The 26,217-nt window shown below is 36.2% G+C and overlaps 1 protein-coding gene across 1 annotated transcript; it reads left to right on the forward strand.

Moving 5' to 3' along the window:
• Positions 1-23,229: 23,229 nt before the first annotated feature.
• LOC131650476 (uncharacterized) lies at positions 23,230-25,748 on the forward strand. Its single transcript, XM_058920183.1, has 12 exons — positions 23,230-23,367; positions 23,451-23,696; positions 23,836-23,888; positions 23,966-24,093; positions 24,179-24,269; positions 24,346-24,506; positions 24,594-24,750; positions 24,850-24,970; positions 25,052-25,222; positions 25,319-25,360; positions 25,444-25,503; positions 25,584-25,748. The coding sequence occupies exons 1-12, from the start codon at positions 23,230-23,232 to the stop codon at positions 25,746-25,748; spliced, it is 1,533 nt and encodes a 510-aa protein (XP_058776166.1).
• Positions 25,749-26,217: the final 469 nt, after the last annotated feature.

Below are 26,217 nucleotides of genomic sequence, written 5' to 3' on the forward strand. Positions count from 1 at the left end.
AGATTTCGCAATGATCCTTGTATCAGTCCTCAAGGATGTATGCGAAGTATTTTGAAATTTGTTTGAAAAAGTAAGTGGTGTGAAAAAAAGGTTTATTTGTTGAGCAAGCAAACTAAGGGCTACTTACCCTATGTTGGTCTTTCCTATACTTTTCTACTTTCTTTAAGGGATAGGACTAACCATACCATTTGTGGGTAGATAGTCCCATCTATTGGACGTGTACGGGACATCGAAGGGTCATTTATGGTCGTTGAAGGCAACATAATAGAGGTACCTTTAGCAATATTCGAAGGGACAAATCATATTTTTCGTAGGCAACAGTCGAGGGACTAGATCATGTATTCATAGGCAACATCGAAGGTCATCGAGGGACCATGATCTTTGATATTTTTAATCGAGGGACATTTGCTATTGGGTACCTCTATATTCGAGGGACACGACCATTACTCGTAAAGGGATCCACTATTTTGACTGATCTTTCTTGATGATTATCCTCAATCTCTTCTTTGGTCATATGAGATTCAGAGGAGTACTTTGAGATTCTAGGCTCCCATAAGTAACAATTTTCCTTAGACCTAGACCCCTTCATGACTTCCTTATGTTCTCCATTCGTGGCGATACATTCTTTTTTTGTGAATCTGACATTGAAACCTTGGTCACATAGTTGACTGATGCTGATGAGATTTACAGTCAGTTCTTTTACCAGCAGAACATTGTCCAGATTTGGAACTTCAGGACATTCCAGTTTTTCAACCCCTTGGATTTCTCCTTTTTCTCCATCACCAAAAGTCACATAGTTAGAGGAATGAAGGATGACATCTACCAATAGGTTCTTTGTACCAGTCATGTGCCTTGAGCAGCCTCTATCAAAGTACCAGTCTTCTTTTGATGACACTCGCAAGGGAGTGTGGGCTATTAAGGTTGTACCTTTAGCAACCCATTGTTGTTTCTTGACTAGAGTGTTCTGCTTAGGTTTTTCCTGAAGTGTCTGATTAGGATAGCCATACAGTCTGAAGCAAAAAGGTTTTATATGACCAAATCTTCCACAGTAGTGACATCTCCATTTATGAAATTTCCTCTTAGTATGGTTCATCCCCTTGTTTTCATGATGTTGTGACATTGGTCTTGACATCAAATTTGGCATGTGGACTTCAATTTTTGACCTCTTGAACCCTAAGATGGATTCTGATCTGCTCACAAATCCTATTCCAGACATGTCTCCTGATCTCTGTCCAACTTGCAGAATTTCTTCCATGGTGTCACTTCCAGAGTTCAGCACTCTGACATATTTTGACATTTGATCAAGCTTGGAGTTCAACATGCTAATTTCAACATTGAGTGAGTCTATGGTTGCAAGATATTCTTTCTTTTCAGTTTCCAACTCCTTTATGAGTTTCTTTTTCCTCTCCACTTGTTTACAAACTTCAGCACTCTTGACATATAGCTCTTTGTATGAGGCTGCAAGCTCATCAAAGGTCAGTTCATCTTCTCTGGAATCATTATCAGATGCACATACACTAGTTAGTGCTGTGATGTGTTTTGCAGTTTCTTCTTCAGACTCACTCTTAAAATCTCCATCAGACTAAGTGACAGATAGCCCTTTCTCTTTCTCTTTAAGGTAGGTGGGACATTCAGCTCTAATGTGTCCATAGCCTTCACGTCCATGGCACTGAATCCCTTTGCCTTGGTTGGGCTTCTCTTCAGGTTTGGATCTTCTACTAGAGTCATAAGACTTCCCGTTTTCAGAGGGAGTATTCTTGACATTTGGTCTGGATTTCTGATCTATTCTTTTAACAAACTTGTTGAATTGTCTTCCAAGCATGGCTATAGCTTCTGACAGGTCTTCATTACTTCCACCAGTGCTTTCTTCTGAGTCCTCTTTAGTGTTGGATACAAAAGCTATGCTCTTGTTCTTCTTTTCAACATTGTCACTTATACTCATCTCAAAGGTTTGTAGGGAACCAATGAGTTCATCTACCTTCATTTTGCTGATGTCTTGGGCTTCTTCTATAGCAGTCACCTTCATAGCAAATCTCTTAGGTAGTGATCTGAGGATCTTTCTCACCAGCTTTTCTTCAAACATCTTTTCTCTTAAGGCTCCTGAGGTATTGGCAATTTCAAGAATATTCATGTAGAAATCATGAATGGTCTCATCCTCTTTCATCATGAGATTTTCAAACTTAGTAGTTAACATCTGAAGTCTAGACATCTTCACCTTGGATGTTCCTTCATGAGTTGTTTTGAGAATATCCCACACATCTTTGGCCAGATGTAACACGGTGGGAGAACTGACTTTTTTAAATGTTGCGGATATATAGCACGAGTCGCCACCGACTTTTATTTTATCCAATTGGAAAGGCAAAAAGAACAGGAAAGACCTTTGAAAGAGATTGAGTTCGGGGGGTAAGTTATACAAAGGGAAGGTGTAAGCACCCTTTGTATCCATGGGCTCTTAATTGCTTAGCTCACTTGTTTGTTTGAATTGTTTGAAATTTAGTGTGTGAATAGGAAAAATATTGTTAAGGACTTTAGCTTGTAAATAAGCGTAGCCTTGTTTTTGAAAAGATAGTGTAAAAAAAAAATTTGAATTTAAATTAGAGCAAGCAATTAGTAGCAACTACCCTAATTTTAGAATTTCTGTTCTTTAAGCTTTTCAGTTTGAAAGGGCTATCCATACCATAAGAAGGGCTGGTAATCCTTTCATTGGATTTAAAAAGGGTCATCAAAATTATCGTTCACCATGAGACTGTCCCTACCATAGAAATGGCAGGTAGTCTCAGGGAAGGATATAATAGTCATTAAGGCAACCAGTGAGGATACCTTAGCATTCGAAGGGACGATCATCATTTTATTCGAGGCAACATCGAGGGACTAGATCTCATATGATGATTTTATTCATAGTCAGCAGGCTAAGGTATCCTCGTATTCGAGGGACTTGGCTATTTTTTAAATCGAAAGGCAACAGGCGGCATAAGAAGGGTTACCATAAAGGTGTGTGTGTGCCACAATCAAGTGATTCAGTTCGGATATTTTATCTTGTATAAGTTAGTGATTCTAAATTCAATTCAAGGTTTATCACTCCCTAGGGTTACTAACCATGCAGTTAAAAATAAAGGTAGAATTAAAAGTTCCTACGCTATTACAAGGCTTCGGGGAGGGGGAATTACAAACCATAAACTGGGGGGAAAAGGCGGAAAATAAATGCAAAAATAAAGGCAGAAATGTAAAGGCAGAAAATTTAAACCTAAGGCTATTACAAGAAAATTTTTTGTGACCTATACATATTTTCTAGAATTTAAATGGCATAAAAATAAATAAATAAACAAGTTTTTCTGAGCTCGCTAAGCGAGGTTGCTTTTCCCAGCGCGCTTCCATAAACTAAAAACAGAGATGTAGAGTTTTCCTGAGCTCGCTAAGCGAGGCTAGCTTGCTAAGCGAGGTTGCTTTTACTGTATTAGATATTTTGTGTAATAAGTGCAGCTCGCTTAGCAAGCCTGCGTAAATTTCTCTTTATATTCTTTCATTTCTAACATTTTAGGGTTATGGTTTTTGGTGATTTTTTTTCCCAAACTCCATCACCTTCATTCTTAGATTAGGATTAGCTTAGAAAACAACACTGGGTCATGCACTCGGATGATTGGAGGTGGATTTCTCATCAATCAGAGCTGACAACCCGCGAGATGTTTGGTTTATCTCTTCTCTTCTTTAAGTATTTTTTTGGTGTTAGGTTTCATTTGTATATTTACTTGAATCTTATGTATATTTATCGCTCGTGGTGTTGTATAAAACTTGCTTTACAAATCGTTATTGTTATCTTCCTTAATCTTTTTGCATTTATGTTTGGGATTTGTGTTGATTTAGAGATAAACTTCACATATTCTAATTAGGGATAGATTTATGCTTGTTTCTAAACTCTAGAGATAGATTTAGAGCTGACAATCACTTGTGTGTTGAAGCTTACTGCTTTCGTATTTGAGCGGCGCGCGAGAGATTTCCGACGCGAGAATATGAATGTTCTCGCAGCTTTGTGTTAGAGATAACCTCAGTTGTGAGTTGTCTCGTAGGTGCTCTAGAGATGGACGCTGATGTGAGAGACACGTGATGGTAAGGACGAGTATCGTAGGTTGATTGCAACTGATCGATAATGTTAAGTTTGTGACGAGTGAGTATATTTGCATGCTTGATAAGTAATTTCTCTCCTAAGAATATGTTTAATTTTCACGTCTATATCTTTTTACATTTTGAACATTCAAATCCAAGCTCGAAACCATATAAACTGTTGAATGACATTCCACCATCTCTGTGGACATGATAAATCCCGGAGTAATATTTCCAAATCTTTTGTTGCTTGCCGATATGCTTGCTTCAACAAAATGGCGCCGTTGCCGGGGATGATTGTTAGAATTGCATCGCAATAGTTTAGATGGTTTTGAGCTTTGTATATATCGTATATATTGCACATGCTTACTTGTATAGTTTCACTTGTACATGTTTACTTGTTTATGTTCACCATATAGGTTTACTTGTATATGTTACATATAAGTATATTTTTGTTGGTGAAACATGTTGATCTCGGATTATCTCTTTAAATACAAATCTTCACTTTTCAACTTGCGTATCCAACATTCACCAACTCTTCTATTTTTGTATGTTAATAGTTGTATGTGTTCCATGTTTGTATATATGTGTTTGTTCATGTACATATTTGTATACATGTGTTTTCTTTTTTGTTTGTATAATTGTTGTATATATTTGTACCCGTAACTATTGTTGAGTGTTTTGGTTAGGAAACTTTCTTTAGGTTTGCGTGGTGAGACATCACCATGGCATGGTAGGAGGAAGCTACTTTCCAAACACCGAAACAATAAAGGCATCGAGCTTACGACTTAAAACAAACGCTTGTTGGGAGGCACCCCAACGGTTGTAAGTTTTGTTTATTTTTATGTTTAAGAGGTATTTAGGTGAAGTGGAGAGAGCTGGAACACCAAATTTTGTTCTGTTTTTTTTTATTTTTACTGTCATCGCTTAGCAAGGTCTAGCTCGCTTAGCGATCACATAAAAACTCAGTTTTCTTGATTTACACCATTGGGATTCCTATTCCACTTGGTTCACTCCTTTTTCCCACTCTCATCAAGGCTATTTAGTAATATATACTAGTATTATATTTTCTAATTCCTTTATTGGTTGTTTGGACTCAAATTTTGGAGGTGATTCTCTAAAGCTTGAGTGTTTCAACTTGCGGATGTATGGTAGGATATTGTTTTTGAAGTTGTATCATTCAAGGTACTCATTTATCTCTTTCTATAGCATAACATGTTTAAGAAACTTTTCATTTGTACAATTACCATGTCATTCATTCTTTTGCATTACTTGCTTGTTGATTGAATCACTTTAGTTCCAAAACAATAAATGTGAGGAAGCTTTCCATTATTTATATATGTTGGAGGCCACAATCTTTGTTTTAAATGGATTTTATTATGCTTAATATTTTGTTTATGTTGATTTTATGAAAGCATGAAAAGGATTAAGGCATTTTGTTTCATTTTGAGCACAATCCCCTTAACCAAATAGTAAATTCACCTTGTGAGTGTGTGAGCATTTGTTAACCCCTTTAAGCTTGTTGTTAACATCCATCTTATTTCTTGAACTTCTATGCTTGCTGTCATACCCCAAAATTTGCCCACACAATTTCTCTTACACAAATTCAAACTAACACATGAAGCTCCTAGACAAATTCTCCTACACAAAGGCTCTAAAACTAGGGTTTGGTTCTTTCAAAGGAAAATCAATTAATCAATAATTCAAAAAGTTTCTAAATTAGGGTTTTGTATAGGAAAAGTCAACTGAACTTTGACCAGCCATAACTCTCACATAGAACATCAGAAATTTCCCATCCAGAGCTTATTTTGAAGGAAATTTGATTCTCTACAACTTTGTCTCTCACATGCCAAGTCTAAAAATGCTTCATTTGAGAGATATGGACTAAAACATTATAGGTCCTTTTCAAAAGTTAACAAAAAGTCACTTTTTTCAAAAGGACACACAAGGAGAATGGAATACCATTTTGATATGAGACCAAAGACACTGGTTAGAGGACTCTCTAAGGTTTCTAAAAAGTCCTAGAACACCCCCATACCTCAAAAATTGAGGGAGATAGGCCTTGCTAAAGTTAGGCTATTTTGGAGGGAAAAATGTGAAGAAACTTGAATATTTTTGCAAATGGGCCCAAGTTCTTTTTATCCAATCTTGATCCTCAAGTCTCCTGGAGCCCATAAACAATTTGCCACGAAATTATAATGATTATTTGATTTTTATTGAATTTTTAATAATTAAAATAAGATTTAAATCAAGTAAATCAAAGAAATTTGATTTAGTCATATTTTTAATCAAATTCAATTATCAATTAACATAAATAATTGAGTCAAATTTGTGGACAAGAGATTGGCAAGAGATTGGATCATATTGGCAAATGTTGACAAATTTAGAAATAATTTTCAATCAAATTTTCACTAATTTCCAATCTTTGATTTCATAAGATTCTCTCCAAAAATAACTAACCTAAATCCTTCCCTATAAATACACAAGAAAGGCCAGATGCAAGGGTTCAGAGATTCTGAAGCTAGAAACCCCATACCCGAGTGCAAAAAGTGAAGGAAAATCTCCAATCCCAATTCGAGTTGCAAGCCAATTGGAGGTGTTTTATTGCTTCCAATACGTTCCTTGAAGGTTATTGAAGCAGTTCCAATCCTCATACACAGGCTAAGCACCTGGAATCAACTCCAATTACTCATGGTTTGCACCATTTAAACTTTGGTTGATTAGCATGATCCATGCATCATTTGCAGTTTTAATTTATATATTTGTGTTCTATGTTGTGTGATGATCGATTCTGGATAATTATACGCGTTATCATGTTGTTGGGAGCATTATGCCATAATAGGGTTTTGAAGTTATTTTTAGGGCTTTTTGATACAGGTATCTTTTGAACAAATCAGGACCATAGTTAGATTCGTGAGGGTCATACAAATGCAATGGTACCCTCGCGAAACATTTTTGTATGTCTTTGGGCCTATTCGCTGTTTTTCGCAGGTGTAGAAAACAAGCTTTTTACAGCGCTCCTACAAAAAGCGGTGTAAAATAACTTGTTGCAGGTTTTGGTGGAAGAGACGACGACGTGTCGTCACGTGAGTGGCCAATTTGAAACAATCTTGGCGCGCTTCCCACTCCCCCAGAATCGGTTCCGGTGCATCACGACACACCCACTGCCATGATCCCTCGTTGATCCAACCGTCAGATCTCCAGGCTCTCTCATCCAACGCATAAAGACTGCATGCCTACCATAGTCCTCCCCTGATGCGCAGCACCGGATCATAAACGATAAGTCTCAATTTTTTTTTCTTTTTAATTGTATAGCAAGCGTTTATTTTCTTTTATTTTTTTTTCATCTATTTTTATTTTATTTTATTTATACATACATATATTGTTTTAAGTTCTTTTTTTTCTTTATCATAATAATAATATTATATATTAATAATAATAATTTATTTATCTTATTATTTATGTTTCTTATTAAATTCATATATATATTTTAATTATCTTTTTACATTACTTTCTTTTTCTTATTTGTTTGTTTAATAATTTATTTATATTTTTATAGATTTGTTTTTTATTTATTATTTAATCACATTTAAATACATATTATTTTCTATTATTCTTATTTATTCTATTACCTTATATTTAGATATTTATTTTAAATGAGTTTATTTAGTTTCTTTTATTTTAAATTATATTTAATTATTTAATTATTTTCAAAATTCATATAATTCACAAAAAATTCCTAAAAAACATATTTCATACTCAATTTTATTTTCTCGACTCGATTTAATTAATTAGGTCGTCATACCAATAATTAATTAAATTATTTTCTTATTTAATTCGTACCCTAATCAGGGTTTGCAAAGATCAAGCTATACACTGATAAACTTCTCTTTCATGCCTCTTTTCAGGGTCGACTTTTCAAGTGCCTTCCGACAATGCACCCGATCGAACCAAAAGCTAAGTTCCGATTCAACTCTCGTTATTTATTTATTTTATATATTTAACGTAAAATTATTCTCTCCTTTTGTTTATTTTCCCTATTTTAAAATTAGGGTTTATTTTTAAATACCAATGAACTGCCTATACACTCACGCCTTGATGTTTCTTCTTTCAGTTCTTAATGGTCAGAGTCAATGCTTCAGGCAAACCTTTGCCCACCAACCCTGTCAGGGCAAATGCCAAGCTAAGTACTCTTCATTCATTTACTTTTAAATTCTTTATTCTTTTGTTTTTTTAGGGTTAACCTCGTTTGCCTCCGAACCGATAATGCACTCACCCCTCTATTTATTCTTTCTTTTCCAATTTTCAGGGTTTGTCGATTGCCAAAGCTACGAGTATTGGTAACCCTAAACCCTATTTTCAATTATTACTTGTGTTAAACCTTTTGCCTTTTATTTTTATATCCCGCTGGTTTCAATTCCCCTCTCCTCCGCTGGTTACAATTTCCCTTCCCCGTATTGGTTATATTGCGTGGTTAGTAATTCTAGGGAGTGCAAGCCTGTTAATTGAATTAGAATAACTAATTACAAGATAATTTGATTGAATTAACCACGTGATTGTTGCACCCACGCACACTTTTGGGGTAACCTCCCTGTTGCCTTGTTGCCTGTTGCCTTGTTGCCTGTTGCCTTGTGTTTCTTGCAGAATAAGCCATGTCCCTCGAATACGGGGATACCTCAGCCTGTTGCCTCGATAATTAAAAGGTCATACGACCCTAAATGATGCTGCCTTCGATACACAAATGACCTCGACCCTCGGAAGTTGCCTACGGAAAAAAGGCTGAGGTATCTTCTGGTTGCCTAACGAATAAGGCTTATTCTGATCCTTGCCTTAGACTACCTGCCCTTCTATGGCATGGGACAGTCTTATGGCAAAGGATGCTTCGATGACCCTTCAACCTCCAAACGAAAGGCTTCCTGCCCTCTTATGGCAAGGATAGACCCTTTCATTCTGAAAGGCTAAAAGAGACCTATCATCTGAGTTTAAGGTAATTGCCCCTAATTGCCTTGCAATGCTCAAATCTTTTTTATTATATTCTTTCTCATAATTTTTCAAAAGGGCAACGCTTATTCACAAGCTAAAGTCCCTATCTCCTTCATCTACATTTTCTAAACAAACGAGCAAGCAAAGCAATTAAGAGCCCATGGAAAACCATGGATGCAAAGGGTGCCTTACACCTTCCCTTTGCATAAATTACCCCCCGAACTCAGATTTTCTTTAAAGGTTTTTTTCTGTTTCTTTTTGCCTTTCCGAATATTGTTTGGATAAAATAAAAGTCGGTGGCGACTCTTGCTTACCGCGACATTCCGATTAATAAAAAGTCAGTTCACCGTATTACAGAACTGGCGACTCTGCTGGGGATTTTCCGATAAAAGAGGGGTTACCTTAAAAGTTTAGGAATCACTTAAATGTTTTCTATTGTTTGTTTTGCTTGCTTTAATTTTGCAGGGCTGTTTTGGGTATTCTGCTGTGTGAAAGATCCTAACCCGGATCTGAGTACCTTAGGTAAATGGCATGAGATCAATGAGACTGCACAGCGTATACTGATGTGGTTGATCTGATGGCCATCGTTAGTGTGACACATTGGTTTGTCCTGGTGTTCCTTGGGATCCGACCTGAGGAAATGCTTGGCTGCCGCGTGGTGTCATTAAGCACTAATTTGCCCTTAGAACCTTAGTCGAACTTGACTTTGGCCTATTAGAAAGTAGCGAGATGGCTGGCTTTGGTTCCGACTGAAGTTGGTTGATACTCGAAGCTACACTCATATGGACTGGACTTTCAGGACCTTTTCGGTTGGCGATTCGATTGCCGAACTGAGATAAGCGCCTTCGAGAAAGGTCAATGATATGAGCTCCCTAGAACCCGATCTTTATATAGGACAGGTTTGAACCAACTAAACTTCAGGGGGAGGGTACATACCTCTGGACCACGTGCAAGCCTTAAGCCAAAAATTGTGTGACTTGCGTGACTTGTTTGTGTTTGCTACTAACCTTCGTTTCCTCGCAGGTTTTATTGAAAGGACTTGTTTGTCCTTAATATCTCACACTATGCCTATGAGCTGCATTCGCATAACATCATGACATCATAAGAATAACATGTTGACTAACCCTTTCAAGGATCTTAGGGATTTAGGGCGCACAATTTCAGGTGCTCTTATCAAGGTCTGAATTCCTATCTAGGGGCAAAAGGATTTATTTTCCTTTAGCCGCATGCCTTCCAATTCAAAGACTCAGTACCTATCAAGGGGCAAGAGGATTTATTTTCCTCTAGACCTATACTTTCAAATTCAAGAGGTATCCCGAATCAGAGGCGATGACCCACTCGATATGGCGAGCTTGATTCTCAAAGAAAGACGTTCAAAGACAAAGTCCATATTTCTTCAGAAAAAGGCGCGACCAAATCATTTCTAATGTTGCTAACTAAAAGCTTAAAGATCCTTGAAAATATTGCATTTGCATTCATAACATTGCACAACAGGTTTCTTACAATAGGTCTCTCATCCTCCCTCGCTGTTTATTTCAGCATCATGGACCTTGAACAATCTGTCAAAAATCTTCAGGCTCAGAATAACTAGTTCCAGAAAATAATCTTTCACTTGGCCCAGGGGCAAGAAGAATTAAAGGCACTTCTGGCCGAGAAGGAGAAGGACCAACAAAGGGGGCAAGGTGTGCAAGATAAATGGAAATCCAAACCTAAGCGGTCATTCACTCCGTTACCCATGCCGCTGTCTCAAGCTTTGCAACAACTGCTCAATCAGAACTTGATAACTCTATTGCCTCCATATTCATTTCCTACTAATCCCGCTCCTGGGTATAAGTATCATGCGAGATGTGCTTATCATTCGAATAGTCCTGGTCATGATACAGAGAATTGTGGACCGTTGAAACACAAGATCCAAGACCTCATTGATGACAAGATCATTGACTTCAACTCACCTGGGGAACCTCATATGGCTAATGCTGGGTACAATCGGAAAGGTCGTAGTGAACCCAACCAATCTGTGGGGACAATTCTGATCTCTACACCAGTTCCACAACAAAGACGCACGTCAGATGCACCTAGGCGTCAGTTCACAAAGATCAATATGACGCCGGCTCAGGCATTACGACACTTGTTGAAGTCAAAGTTGATTACTTTGAAGGACCCTCCGAGGAACCCTAATACTTCTTCTTCTCGTTATAATCCTAATGCAAGGTGTGCATATCACTCTAATAGTCCTGGACGTGACACCGACAATTGCTGGACATTGAGGAATAAGATTCAAGATATGATCGATGCTGGTGAAATTGAATTCCCTCATCCCAAGGCTCCTGTAGTGATCACTGTTCCCATGCACAATCACGACAAGACTGATTAATGTCAGAGTGGATGAACTTTAGATCGTTAGATTTACTTTCATTTGCAATTTCTATTCTGTTTGTTTAACATTCAAATTGTGATAGACATTATCTGTTTTAATAATCATCATCAGTGCATTTCATATGTTTGTCTTGAATAAATTATTTCGTTATCACTCATTTTAAATTATGTCTTTATTCTGCATATGTTTTTGTGATCCTCAACTCCTGCTAAAGTTGTATACCTTTTGAGGGAGGATGACGAAAACGATACCGCAATCTCATACAATATGCTTTTGAGCGGACTATGCTGACGATGTACAGGCATTGTTTCAATTCCTAAACAGTGGAGATATAAGGATGTTAATCCCTCGTCAACCCCTTTGAGCCTAAGGAGTGGAAGTTTTATTTCTTGAACAAATTAAAATCCTTGATCATAACCTGGGGCAGGGTAGTTCTCAGTTAATTTGGCTGTGCATTCTATTTTAAGAGAATCAGTCAGTACACCTTTCAACAAAGGTTTCAATCACAAACGCTCATCCGCACACATCAAAAAAGTGTTGGAGATGTCAATCAAAATCCAATGATGGTTCATCAATCATTAAGTAAGGCAGTCAATATCTTTCAAAAAAAAATGATGAAAAGCCTGCTAAGTCAAAAATCAAAAAGGTGACTTAGGCAAAAATCAAGGCATCCCGCTGACTGTAAGCTCAAGATAGACAGTTCAGGCAAAAGTTAGGGATATCAAAAAGATGAAAAAAAAGAGAAGTCAATAAATTCCTGAACAACACAATGTTGTAACTACCAAAAGGAAGAAGTGACTGCTGTCTCAAAAAGTGCTCTTTGCTTGTGAACCATCATCATTATCAAAAGGTGCAAAAGTCTCTTGGAACCCGAATGCATAAGTTGAATTAACTGAGCATAGGATCGAAGAACATCACGAAGAGGGGTGGGTATAATAAAATTTTGAGCCTTTATCCTTTGTTTCTTAAACCGTGAACCAAGCCACGTTACAACCCTTGAAAGTCCTAACTGAAGCATGGTTAGTTCGAAAGCATACTGTCACAACAAAGGTATCCTGACTCCTTAAGGTTTATCACAAATGCTGAGTCGATATTTCATTTTTACAAACATCACGTTGTTACAAATATCATGTTTTACAAATAACACACTTTTACATCTCTTGTTTTAATGTTTTTTTCAAAAAAAACTCAAGACAAATGTATGCATTGCATCTCATGAATACATTATTAAACATATTCTGCTACATAATTTCAAATGTTAGCATCAGAAAGAACTTGCACAGGGTACAACTAATGACTGAAAGTTATCCCGACAGACAAGATCACCCCAAGAAGCCATGTCTCTTACGTATATAAGGGGCATGACATGTTTTGTCCATTCAATCTGGGGCAATCAAGTCAAGATTCCGAGAATCTCTCAAAAGCAAAAACATTCAGGAGCACCGTCCTAAGTTTATAAGGGCATGTCGCCCATAGTGCACATCTCATGAAGTCCTCGCGAGGCGAATCTTTCCAAAGTTCCTACTAGCTGGGGCAAATCTATGCAAGTCCATTCCAACATCTGGATCAATACTCAGCGGCGTGTCCTGAATCAAGTAGTAAGTTACTATGATACTAGGGGAAACTTTCAAGACACCCACATCTCCCCACAGAGCCAGGTTCATAAGATCATATCCCCACAGAGTAATCATTAAGAAGATATCTTCAAATACTCTCAACAAAAGACATAGCTCCCCAACAGAGCTTACATCTTCAGCATTGTCGGTTCTTCGACACTTTGTTCTTCTCCAACACGGGTTGCTCATCTCTCTTATCCCCAATCAGGGAACATCAAGTTACTGATCATCCCCAAGCAGAAATCATGAATCCCCAGCTAAGCATCTTCAAGAAGAGATCAAAACATCAAGCTCTCAATGACATAGAAATGTATCTTCTCAATCAGACGATTCTAGCCACACAAGTCATAAAACATATATCACAAGTCATAAACATACATAAACAAATATCATAAGTCATAAACACATTCATACATCACATACATATTCCTCGTTTATTTTGAGAAGCATATAACTCACGCATCATGGCATTGCATGAAAAACTAACAATGTTTGACAGGTACATTACAAAGTTCGAATCTTATTCAAAGCAAAGCCTAACGCACGGCATTCCAGACATCTACGGATGCAAATTGGGTAGTCTAACGCACGACTTATCCATCAACCTAACGCACGGTTTTCCAGACATCTGAGGATGCAATTGAGAATAGTCTAACGCACGATTTATTCTTCGACCTAACGCACGGTCTTCCAGACATCTACGGATGCAAATTGGGTAGTCTAACGCACGACTTATCCATCAACCTAACGCACGGTTTTTCCAGACATCTGAGGATGCAAATTGGATTAGTCTAACGCACGACTTATCCATCAACCTAACGCACGGTTTTCTAGACATCTGAGGATGCAATTGAGAATAGTCTAACGCACGATTTATTCTCCGACTTAGCGCACGGTTTTCCAGACATCTGAGGATGCAATTAAGAATGATCTAACGCATGATTTATTCTTCAGCCTAACATACGGCTTTTCCAGACATCTGATGATGCAAATTAGAAAACAGTCTAACGTACGACATATTCTAATTCTCGAGCTTATCAAGTCAGATGGCATCTTTAAGCCCATCTCTAAACAACTACTTCTCAAACACTTCAGTCTCAACATCTAGATGGCATCTTTAAGCCCATCTCCGACAAAAGTCCCTACTCCAGCTAGGGCAAATTTCTTGGTATTCTAGTGTTCAATCATCTTCCACCTTCAGATACCGACTGGCATATAAACCACTCTACATCTTCAGGTTTAAGATAATTGAACAGGGGCAGCTGTCATACCCCAAAATTTGCCCACACAATTTCTCTTACACAAATTCAAACTAACACATGAAGCTCCTAGACAAATTCTCCTACACAAAGGCTCTAAAACTAGGGTTTGGTTCTTTCAAAGGAAAATCAATTAATCAATAATTCAAAAAGTTTCTAAATTAGGGTTTTGTATAGGAAAAGTCAACTGAACTTTGACCAGCCATAACTCTCACATAGAACATCAGAAATTTCCCATCCAGAGCTTATTTTGAAGGAAATTTGATTCTGTACAACTTTGTCTCTCACATGCCAAGTCTAAAAATGCTTCATTTGAGAGATATGGACTAAAACATTATAGGTCCTTTTCAAAAGTTAACAAAAAGTCACTTTTTTCAAAAGGACACACAAGGAGAATGGAATACCATTTTGATATGAGACCAAAGACACTGGTTAGAGGACTCTCTAAGGTTTCTAAAAAGTCCTAGAACACCCCCATACCTCAAAAATTGAGGGAGATAAGCCTTGCTAAAGTTAGGCTATTTTGGAGGGAAAAATGTGAAGAAACTTGAATATTTTTGCAAATGGGCCCAAGTTCTTTTTATCCAATCTTGATTCTCAAGTCTCCTAGAGCCCATAAACAATTTGCCACGAAATTATAATGATTATTTGATTTTTTATTGAATTTTTAATAATTAAAATAAGATTTAAATCAAGTAAATCAAAGAAATTTGATTTAGTCATATTTTTAATCAAATTCAATTATCAATTAACATAAATAATTGAGTCAAATTTGTGGACAAGAGATTGGCAAGAGATTGGATCATATTGGCAAATGTTGACAAATTTAGAAATAATTTTCAATCAAATTTTCACTAATTTCCAATCTTTGATTTCATAAGATTCTCTCCAAAAATAAATAACCTAAATCCTTCCCTATAAATACACAAGCAAGGCCAGATGCAAGGGTTCAGAGATTCTGCAGCTAGAAACCCCATACCCGAGTGCAAAAAGTGAAGGAAAATCTCCAATCCCAATTCGAGTTGCAAGCCAATTGGAGGTGTTTTATTGCTTCCAATACGTTCCTTGAAGGTTATTGAAGCAGTTCCAATCCTCATACACAGGCTAAGCACCCGGAATCAACTCCAATTACTCACGGTTTGCACCATTTAAACTTTGGTCGATTAGCATGATCCATGCATCATTTGCAGTTTTAATTTATATATTTGTGTTCTATGTTGTGTGATGATCGATTCTGGATAATTATACGCGTTATCATGTTGTTGGGAGCATTATGCCATAATAGGGTTTTGAAGTTATTTTTAGGGCTTTTTGATACAGGTATCTTTTGAACAAATCAGGACCATAGTTAGATTCGTGAGGGTCATACAAATGCAATGGTACCCTCGCGAAACATTTTTGTATGTCTTTGGGCCTATTCGCTGTTTTTCGCAGGTGTAGAAAACAAGCTTTTTACAGCGCTCCTACAAAAAGCGGTGTAAAATAACTTGTTGCAGGTTTTGGTGGAAGAGACGACGACGTGTCGTCACGTGAGTGGCCAATTTGAAACAATCTTGGCACGCTTCCCACTCCCCCAGAATCGGTTCCGGTGCATCACGACACACCCACTGCCATGATCCCTCGTTGATCCAACCGTCAGATCTCCAGGCTCTCTCATCCAACGCATAAAGACTGCATGCCTACCATAGTCCTCCCCTGATGCGCAGCACCGGATCATAAACGATAAGTCTCAATTTTTTTTTCTTTTTAATTGTATAGCAAGCGTTTATTTTCTTTTATTTTTTTTTCATCTATTTTTATTTTATTTTATTTATACATACATATATTGTTTTAAGTTCTTTTTTTTCTTTATCATAATAATAATATTATATATTAATAATAATAATTTATTTATCTTATTATTTATGTTTCTTATTAAATTCATATATATATTTTAATTATCTTTTTACATTACTTTCTTTTTCTTATTTGTTTGTTTAATAATTTATTTATATTTTTATAGATTTGTTTTTTATTTATTATTTAATCACATTTAAATACATATTATTTTCTATTATTCTTATTTATTCTATTACCTTATATTTAGATATTTATTTTAAATGTGTTTATTTAGTTTCTTTTATTTTAAATTATATTTAATTATTTAATTATTTTCAAAATTCATATAATTCACAAAAAATTCCTAAAAAACATATTTCATACTCAATTTTATTTTCTCGACTCGATTTAATTAATTAGGTCGTCATACCAATAATTAATTAAATTATTTTCTTATTTAATTCGTACCCTAATCAGGGTTTGCAAAGATCAAGCTATACACTGATAAATTTCTCTTTCATGCCTCTTTTCAGGGTCGATTTTTCAAGTGCCTTCCGACAATGCACCCGATCGAACCAAAAGCTAAGTTCCGATTCAACTCTCGTTATTTATTTATTTTATATATTTAACGTAAAATTATTCTCTCCTTTTGTTTATTTTCCCTATTTTAAAATTAGGGTTTATTTTTAAATACCATAGAACTGCCTATACACTCACGCCTTGATGTTTCTTCTTTCAGTTCTTAATGGTCAGAGTCAATGCTTCAGGCAAACCTTTGCCCACCAACCCTGTCAGGGCAAATGCCAAGCTAAGTACTCTTCATTCATTTACTTTTAAATTCTTTATTCTTTTGTTTTTTTAGGGTTAACCTCGTTTGCCTCCGAACCGATAATGCACTCACCCCTCTGTTTATTCTTTCTTTTCCAATTTTCAGGGTTTGTCGATTGCCAAAGCTACGAGTATTGGTAACCCTAAACCCTATTTTCAATTATTACTTGTGTTAAACCTTTTGCCTTTTATTTTTATATCCCGCTGGTTTCAATTCCCCTCTCCTCCGCTGGTTACAATTTCCCTTCCCCGTATTGGTTATATTGCGTGGTTAGTAATTCTAGGGACTGCAAGCCTGTTAATTGAATTAGAATAACTAATTACAAGATAATTTGATTGAATTAACCACGTGATTGTTGCACCCACACACACTTTTGGGGTAACCTCCCTGTTGCCTTGTTGCCTGTTGCCTTGTTGCCTGTTGCCTTGTGTTTCTTGCAGAATAAGCCATGTCCCTCGAATACGGGGATACCTCAGCCTGTTGCCTCGATAATTAAAAGGTCATACGACCCTAAATGATGCTGCCTTCGATACACAAATGACCTCGACCCTCGGAAGTTGCCTACGGAAAAAAGGCTGAGGTATCTTCTGGTTGCCTAACGAATAAGGCTTATTCTGATCCTTGCCTTAGACTACCTGCCCTTCTATGGCATGGGACAGTCTTATGGCAAAGGATGCTTCGATGACCCTTCAACCTCCAAACGAAAGGCTTCCTGCCCTCTTATGGCAAGGATAGACCCTTTCATTCTGAAAGGCTAAAAGAGACCTATCATCTGAGTTTAAGGTAATTGCCCCTAATTGCCTTGCAATGCTCAAATCTTTTTTATTATATTCTTTCTCATAATTTTTCAAAAGGGCAACGCTTATTCACAAGCTAAAGTCCCTATCTCCTTCATCTACATTTTCTAAACAAACGAGCAAGCAAAGCAATTAAGAGCCCATGGAAAACCATGGATGCAAAGGGTGCCTTACACCTTCCCTTTGCATAAATTACCCCCCGAACTCAGATTTTCTTTAAAGGTTTTTTTCTGTTTCTTTTTGCCTTTCCGAATATTGTTTGGATAAAATAAAAGTCGGTGGCGACTCTTGCTTACCGCGACATTCCGATTAATAAAAAGTCAGTTCACCGTATTACACTTGCATTTAGTTCACTTATTTTTGTATGGATTTTGATTCTTTTTTCTTGAACCCTCAATTTTGTGTTGTTGTATGAACTTTTACCTTGCCTTATAAGTAGGGAGTATTCATATTATGATGTGGTTGAATTCAAGTTGGGGAAATAAATGATTGTGCACTTGTGGTTAGTTGCTATGAGGTTTAAAAGAAAAGAAAAATGTGAAAAGAAAAGAAAAAGAAAGAAAAAAGTGAAATTTTTTTGAAAAACAAAAAGAAAAGAGAAGAGAATAATTGTGCTAATAAGTATTGTGATTGGTTAGAGAACATTGGAATAAGGAAGAAGTTTGATCGAAATTGTGTTTTTTGAACCTTTGTGAATTGATCACTCCCTTAGGTTTAGGATAGTTTTTGTTTCGATTAGCCTTAGGACTTATCCTTTGTTTGTTAACTAAGCCACATTACAACCTTGAAAATCCCTTGCGATTCTTGCTTTTGTATCTTCAATGTGATTTTTGTATGAATGCATAATTTAATATTTTGTTTGCAAGATTGTTTGATAAGAGTTAAAAGTCCTTCACCTTTGTGTGTTCTTCATCCATTGATGAATTTTTGCTAGGCGTGATTCATGAAGTGAGCTTGTATTGTGTTAGACTGTTTTGTATGATTTTTGTACTTAGGATTCATTTCGCTTACATGTTGTCATTGTAGGATAGTGGTAAGTATTACTTTGTTTATACATTTTTGTGTTGAGCCATACATTTGTTTTTGGTTTTTCTAAACTTGTTAATTCACAATTCTTTGGTTTATTACTTTTGATTCTTTGATTTATTTGACATTGTTTGAGGACAAACAAAGTTTCAAGTTGGGGAGAGTTTGATAAGTTCCAAAATATCATTATTTTGAGTATATATTTGTGGCACTTATCGATTCTATTCTTATGGTTTTTGTAATAAAATCCCAACTTTTATGTAAATATTCACATAATTGAGTTTTCATTCATTTTGTGTACCGTTTGATATTTTTCCTTTGTTTTATAGGTATTTATGCTTATCGGAGTCTCGAGGAATAAAGTGTCGAAGGCACGGCTTTATATCGTAGTTTTGGAGCAATAAAATGGAAATTTTGCAGAAGCTCGCTAAGCGGACTCCCGCCGCACTTCCATAAACTAAAAAAATATGCAAACTTTTCGTGAGCTCGCTAAGCGAGGTTGCTTTTACTGTACTAGATATTTTGTGTAATAAGTGCAGCTCGCTTAGCGAGCATGCGTAAATTTCTCTTTATATTCTTTCATTTGTAACATTGTAGGGTTATGGTTTTTGGGGATTTTTTGTCCCAAACTCCATCACCTTCATTCTTAGATTAGAATTAGCTTAGAAAACAACACTAGTTCATGCACTTAGATGATCGGAGGTAGATTTCTCATCAATCGGAGCTGACAACCTGTGAGATGTTTGGTTTATCTCTTCTCTTCTTTGTGTATTTCTTTGGTGTTGAGTTTTGTTTGTATATTTAGTCGAATCTTACGTATATTTATCGCTCACAGCGTTGTATAAAACTTGCTTTTCAAATCGTTACTGTTATCTTCCTTAATCTTTTTGCATTTATGTTTGGGATTTGTGTTGCTTTAGAGATAAACTTCACAGATTCTGATTAGGGATAAATTTCTGTTAGTTTCTAAACTCTAGAGATAGATTTAGAGCTGACAATCACTTGTGTGTTGAAGCTTAATGCTTTCGTATTTGAGCGGCGCGAGAGAGATTGCCGACACGAGAATACGAATGTTCTCGCTGCTTTGCGTTAGAGATAACCTCACTTATGAGTTGTCTCGTAAGTCCTCCAGAGATGGACGCTAATGTGAGAGACACGTGATGGTAAGGATGAGTAACGTAGGTTGAGTGCAACTGATCGATAAGTTTAAGTTTGTGATGAGTGAGTATATTTGCATGCTTGATAAGTTATTTCTCTCCTAAGAATGTGTTTACTTTTTTCTGTCTATATCTTTTTACCTTTTGAACATTCAAACCAAAGCTCGAAACTATATAAATAGTTGAATGGCATTCCACCATCTCTGTGGACACGATAAATCCTGGAGTAATATTTCCAAATCTTTTGTTGCTTGTCGTTATGCCTGCTTCAACAGCTTCCCCCTAGGCTTCAAAGGCTTCAGGGTCAGCAGGGGCTTTAGGAACCTCATGTAATGTTGCATCATATGCCTGAGATTCCTAAGAGAGTCGACTACGAGAACTAGACGGTCGAGGATGCGAAGTAGATGCATCATCAAACGAGTTATCAATAACCCATGACCTCGTGGTCTCGTCGCCGCAACCCTCTAATGTCATACCGATGTAGGTTGGGACACACGCCCGACTATAATCTGACCAGTGTTGTTTTCAGACGTTGCACCTAGGGATGGCAATTTGCCCCATCCCCAGTGGGTACCCACAAAAAACCCCACATCGGATAGGATAAATACCCATAAAAATTGGTATGGGCACGGGCACGGGTAATTACCCATTAAAATATGCGGGTATGGGTGCGGGCACGGGTACTTTACTACCCACCCCGCCCCATACCCACGCTATATATTTCTATAATGTCATTTATATTATTATATAAAAAAAATGCATAATTCTAAATTTTTTTAAAAAAAATATCGCTATTAAATCATTACACATTTTAATAAAAGTTTTTATTTGTTTCTTAACTCAACAATAACATACATCATTTTTTTAATATTGTTAAAAAGACTTAAATTATATGATATTTTGTAATTAAATGATTTAATTTTACTATAAATGCGGGTAAACGGGTACAGGTATGGGCATTGAGGTACGGGCATTAATATTGATACCCACGCGGGTTTGGGCTCAGGTACGGGGATCTTTTTAAACTGCGGGTATGGGGACGAGTACTATAGTACCCTGCCCAAACCCTGCCCATTGCCATCCCTAGTTGCACCTGTGTTAGAAAAAGAGATAGAGATAAATAACATGTCAGGAGAAATTCAAAATTTCCACAAAATCACCCAATTTTATGCATGAGTAAAATCCGGAGATGTATCTCCGAAAACTATGTAGAGCAAATTTGGAGACGCATCTCCAGATAAAGCTGCAATTTTGCTCCCATGGAATTTCTTGCTCTACTAGTGCCAAACAAGCTAAATGCATGTTCTTCAAGGCAGAATATTTCGTTTACACTACTACCAAATGCGCCTAAAACAACTAATACAACTTAAAAAACTAACTATGAACCAAAACAACAAACAAATATTTGAAAAACCAAATGATATTGATTTATGAGAAAGAGAAGCTTGAATGTTATGAGACGATGGAAAGAGCTCAAATGATATAGGCTTGATTGAATGGATGCAGAGTTAAAATCGTTGCAAAACTCAAATGTGTTTTTTAGAAAATTAAGAAGCAGGAAGAGAGAACGGTTTTGGTGTGGGATATGTATCAGAAGTGTTTGGAGATGCATCTCCAAACCACCCACAACTGTTTGAATAACTTGTGTTTACGAAGATGCATCTTTGGACGCTATTTTTACACATACAAAGATACATCTTCGGAATAAATTATAGGGTTAATACCTATTTTCACCCCTGCTATATGGGGCTGATTTGAAAACCCCCCTGCAAAAAAAAAGTTGCAAGAATTCCCCTAACATTTGAAGATTCTCTCGTTTTAAACCTTGGAAAAATTTTGTTTTTAAAACCAACCTTGCCATTTGAAGATTCACTCATTCTAAACCTTATAATCTTGTAGATTATGTCATTTTAAACCCTCTGGAATATGACAGGAAAGGTTGGTTTTACTAAAAATAATAATTTACAGGGTTCAAAATGATAGAGTCTTTCAAGTGGCAAGGTTTGTTTTCAAAATAAAAATTTTACAGGGTTTAAAACGAGAGAATCTTCAAATGTTAGGGGAATTCTTGCAACTTTTTTTTTTTGCAGGGGGATTTTTCAAATCAGCCCCATATGGCAGGGGTGAAAATAGGTATTAACCCTAAATTATAATGTAAAAATGATGTCTATTCAATTTGATATGAAAAATGACAAAAATAAATACACCCGGAGATACATCCGTAAAAGGTAAAGATATAATAGATTTTTATGTAGTGTAGAATAACACATAGTGGTGGAAAGAGTATACCGGTAAACGAGCTTTCAAATAATATAGTCTATACATTAAAAGCCAAATAAGTCTCCGAAGCCACAATTATTTATATTTAAAGTGCTTTTACTTAAAAAAAATTTAAAATGTTTTTTTAATTGGAAATCCTTAAGTCCTATCAGATTTATTTTTGAAAATAAAAGTAATATATTTTTAATTCAGATTTTATTTTAAACTTAAAATTAAATTCCAAAAAATTGATAAAAATCAAAGAATAAAACAGAATATTTTCTAGTTTTTTTTTTTTTTGTTTTTAGAATTTTTTTTTTGAAAAAAGTCATTCTTTTATGATAATTTTGTTAAATTTAATTTAAAATTCAGAAATTCTATTATATTTTAAAAAACCCAGTTTCATGTTTTTTTTTTGGTATGCACTAAGGTTCTTAGGAAAATGAGGCCCTGGTAATGTAGAGTTTGTGCCGAGAGATCATGACACTGATCAAATATTGTTCACACTAAAAATCGAATTCTGTATTTTCTGAATTTCGTCCTTAACAAGAACTCGTTTACCACTCAAATCCAATTGTTTAGTTATCCTGTTTCTGATGGTGACTTTTTTGTAATTTTGTTAGTGAGAGTGGATGTTATCCATGTCCACTGTTTATGAATCTATCATATAAGAAAAGTCTACCATTTGAGCAATTCTTAGGCTATCCACATCAGCATCTGTTCCATGGTTAATCCACATCAGCTTTGGCGGTTAATACTGATTTTCTGATCATTCATCTGCATGGTGGGCTGCGGCAGTTATTGCTGTGGGAGTTTCACCCTCCCAGCTTCTCATGCTGTTGCAGTTACGTAAGGTCCATCATTGTTTGCCTATCCACGTTCCAAACTGCACAATGCGCAGTAATTACCTGTTTAAATGGCTTGACTATTTATCAGTGATTTCATTCCTCTCTTTCCATGCTTGCTAACTTCTGCGGTTATCATTCAGTGCAGTGTGAATTTGCTTTATCATGTCAAGGCCTGTTGAGAGAATAGCAGAGATCAATGATGGAAAAGAGCTTTGGAAGATTGTTGTTAGGATTCACCACAGATGGAATGTTGTCTCCAACAACAAGGAACATTTTGAAATGATCTTTGTTGACAAATTGGTGATTACCCTATTTATATTTCGGTATATTTATCATTTACCTATGTTTGTATAGTTTGAATCATTTTTTGGTTTCTGGCGCAGGGAGATGATATTCATGCTGTTGTTCCAGCACCACATGTGTCGGTGTTCACCGAAAAATGCTTATTAGGGCATACTTATACTGTATCTAATTTTAAGGTGGTGCCTTATGTTTTGGCGTTCAGGGCATCAGGACACAAATATATGATAAAGTTTACTGCTGGAACGTCTGTTATTGATGAAGAAAAACATGAGATACCCCCGAAATCGATTTTATTTTACAAGTTTTTCGGACATCATAACAGGGAGGTTTGACAAACATGTTCTGATTCGTGAGTATAGTTTTTGTTGTTTTATTATCTCATGTTTTGATGCATTTTAGCCGTGTGAAATTAATAAATTTATTTCAGATGTCGTTGGAATGGTGGATAGTATTGGTTATGCACAGACTGAGTCGAGCGCAAAGAAGCAGCAAATTAGCATGATGTTGCGTGACCACAAGTTTGTTTTTTTATACATTAGACTCCCTGATATATGAATCATGTGATATATCTTAATGTGTTGTGATCATGGTTTAGCAACAACATGTTGAACTGTACTCTGTGGGAATCATACGCGGATCAGTTCATCAAGTTTAACAAAGTTAGGGTTGCTGCATCACTCCCTACAGTTGTGTTGCTTCAGTATGCCAAAGTGAAGGAAGAAGGTTACCATGACTTATTTTTTAAATTAATACTAAAACTACAAAATCTGTGATAAATATAGTGACAAGGTATAATTTGAATTTGCAGGAAAGTATCCTCTGTCTGTGACAAACACCTATAATGTGACCCTTTTATGTGTTGATGCTGATTTTCCTGTCATGAAAGACTTTATTGATAGGTATGTTGATAGTATCATCCATTATGTGCAATTATTTTTTTCATGTATGAATTTGATAATGATCCATGCTCGGCAGAATGCCTGAGGAGAGCAGGGTAACCCTGTCTGAACAACTCGGAGGGAATTCCCAATATTCCTCCCAAAGTTCTGAAAATCAACAGCTGACTCCTGTGCAAAAATTGTTCTCAAAGGCTGTTGTTTTGCCTATTGCTGAGATTATTCAACTTACGGATGTATGTCTTTCTATTTTCCTATATTATCATAATTATAACCTCATCATTTAGTGCGTCACTTATTTCTGATATTGACTGCTATTTGTCCAAGTTACATTTTGTGCTACTGTCGCTACAACAAAATTATTAGTAGCGTCTCCTTTTGGATGGTACTATCGTGCTGGTCATATGTGTCAATCTATAGCGCGTGGGGACAGCCCCCCCTTTGAGTGTGAAGCTGGTCATGAAACCATGGCTGAAGTCCTTAGGTTTTAGTTGTTCTCACCTAATATATGTTGTTTCTGTCATGTTTGTGATGTTTCTATGTTGTCTGCTTTTTTAACGGAACGACTTCTTATGATGTTCAGGTATAAGATTGAGATTGAGGTTACTCATGGGGGCAAAAGCTGCAATTTTGTCTTCTGGAACAGAGAATGTGAAATGTTGTTGGGTTTATCTGCATCCCAACTTCGTAACACTATGATTCAGGTTGTATTTATATTGTGCAGACGAATTAGAATGTACTTTCTGATACTCTGTGTACACTAATATGGCCGGTTGTTTAAATAGGGTGGAATTACTGATCCATTGGACTTTCCGTTAGCACTTGATCAGTTGTTGAAGTTGGAAATGGCTATGAAGGTTAAGTGGCATCCACGCTGGAAGAACTGTTCCGTCGTTATGATTATAAAAAATGATCCTATTATCCAGCAACTTAAGGAAAAATGGGGAACAGATGAGGTCAGCTCTTATAAACTGACATTTGTTTTATAAAAGAGGACTTCATATTATAACAATTTTTTGCCTGATTTTGATTTTCTTTGGTAAATTCTCAAGGAACCTATTCCAATCCAAACTGTCATACCTGAGACTCTGGAGGTAGAAATTTTAAACTGTGTATGCCTTTTTTTTACTTTTCCTGTGATTATATTATACTAAAAACTGTGTTTAACTATATATAGATTAGAGAGAGTGTTGATGAGGCTAAAACAGATGCCAATGAAGACTGTGAATTGGTTACAGTAAGTTTCACTGCAACACACTTACCTACTTACATTTATATCAATATTCCTAACTAATAGTCTTCATCGTGGCCTTGCAGGACCTGGAAATTACATCTGAGCACAAGCCTGATGCTGTCGCACCTGGTGGTAAGAGGCATCTTCCTGCTGCATCAAGTGAATCCACTGATTTGGACGGATTACATGATGGAGAACTGTCATCAAACAAGCTGAAGAAGATAATTAAAATGGAGAAGATTGATTAGATCTATTGTTATTTCGTGTGTGTTTCGCTTAGGTGTTTGTTATAAAAACTGGATGTTAGTTTCCTTTGCTTTTAATCATGTGTGTGATTTCGTTTTCTGTAATAATTAGTGCATGAATACTGGCTATGTGCTTCTGTTATGTTCATTTTGATTTAAGAATTATCTATGGTTTGTGTGTCTTATTATATTCAAATGATTCACATTCAACTACATATTATATATACTATTATTAATTATTTTGATTCTTTTTGAACATATATCGAACATTCCATTTTAACTGTACCTCTTATAACGGGGCGCTGCTTTTTTATTATTTCGACGATATAAACTTTACAATATTGATCCGAAGTTGACCGTGATATACTAATGAATATTCTACTGCATGTAGTTACAATAATGATGTCACAAAGAACGGTTTGTTTGGATTAGCAAAACCTAAGCTTTCTGTCATTACATTGTAAACTGAAAC

The sequence above is a fragment of the Vicia villosa genome, linkage group LG2 (genome assembly GCF_029867415.1).
Source record: "Vicia villosa cultivar HV-30 ecotype Madison, WI linkage group LG2, Vvil1.0, whole genome shotgun sequence".
Taxonomy (NCBI): domain Eukaryota; kingdom Viridiplantae; phylum Streptophyta; class Magnoliopsida; order Fabales; family Fabaceae; genus Vicia; species Vicia villosa.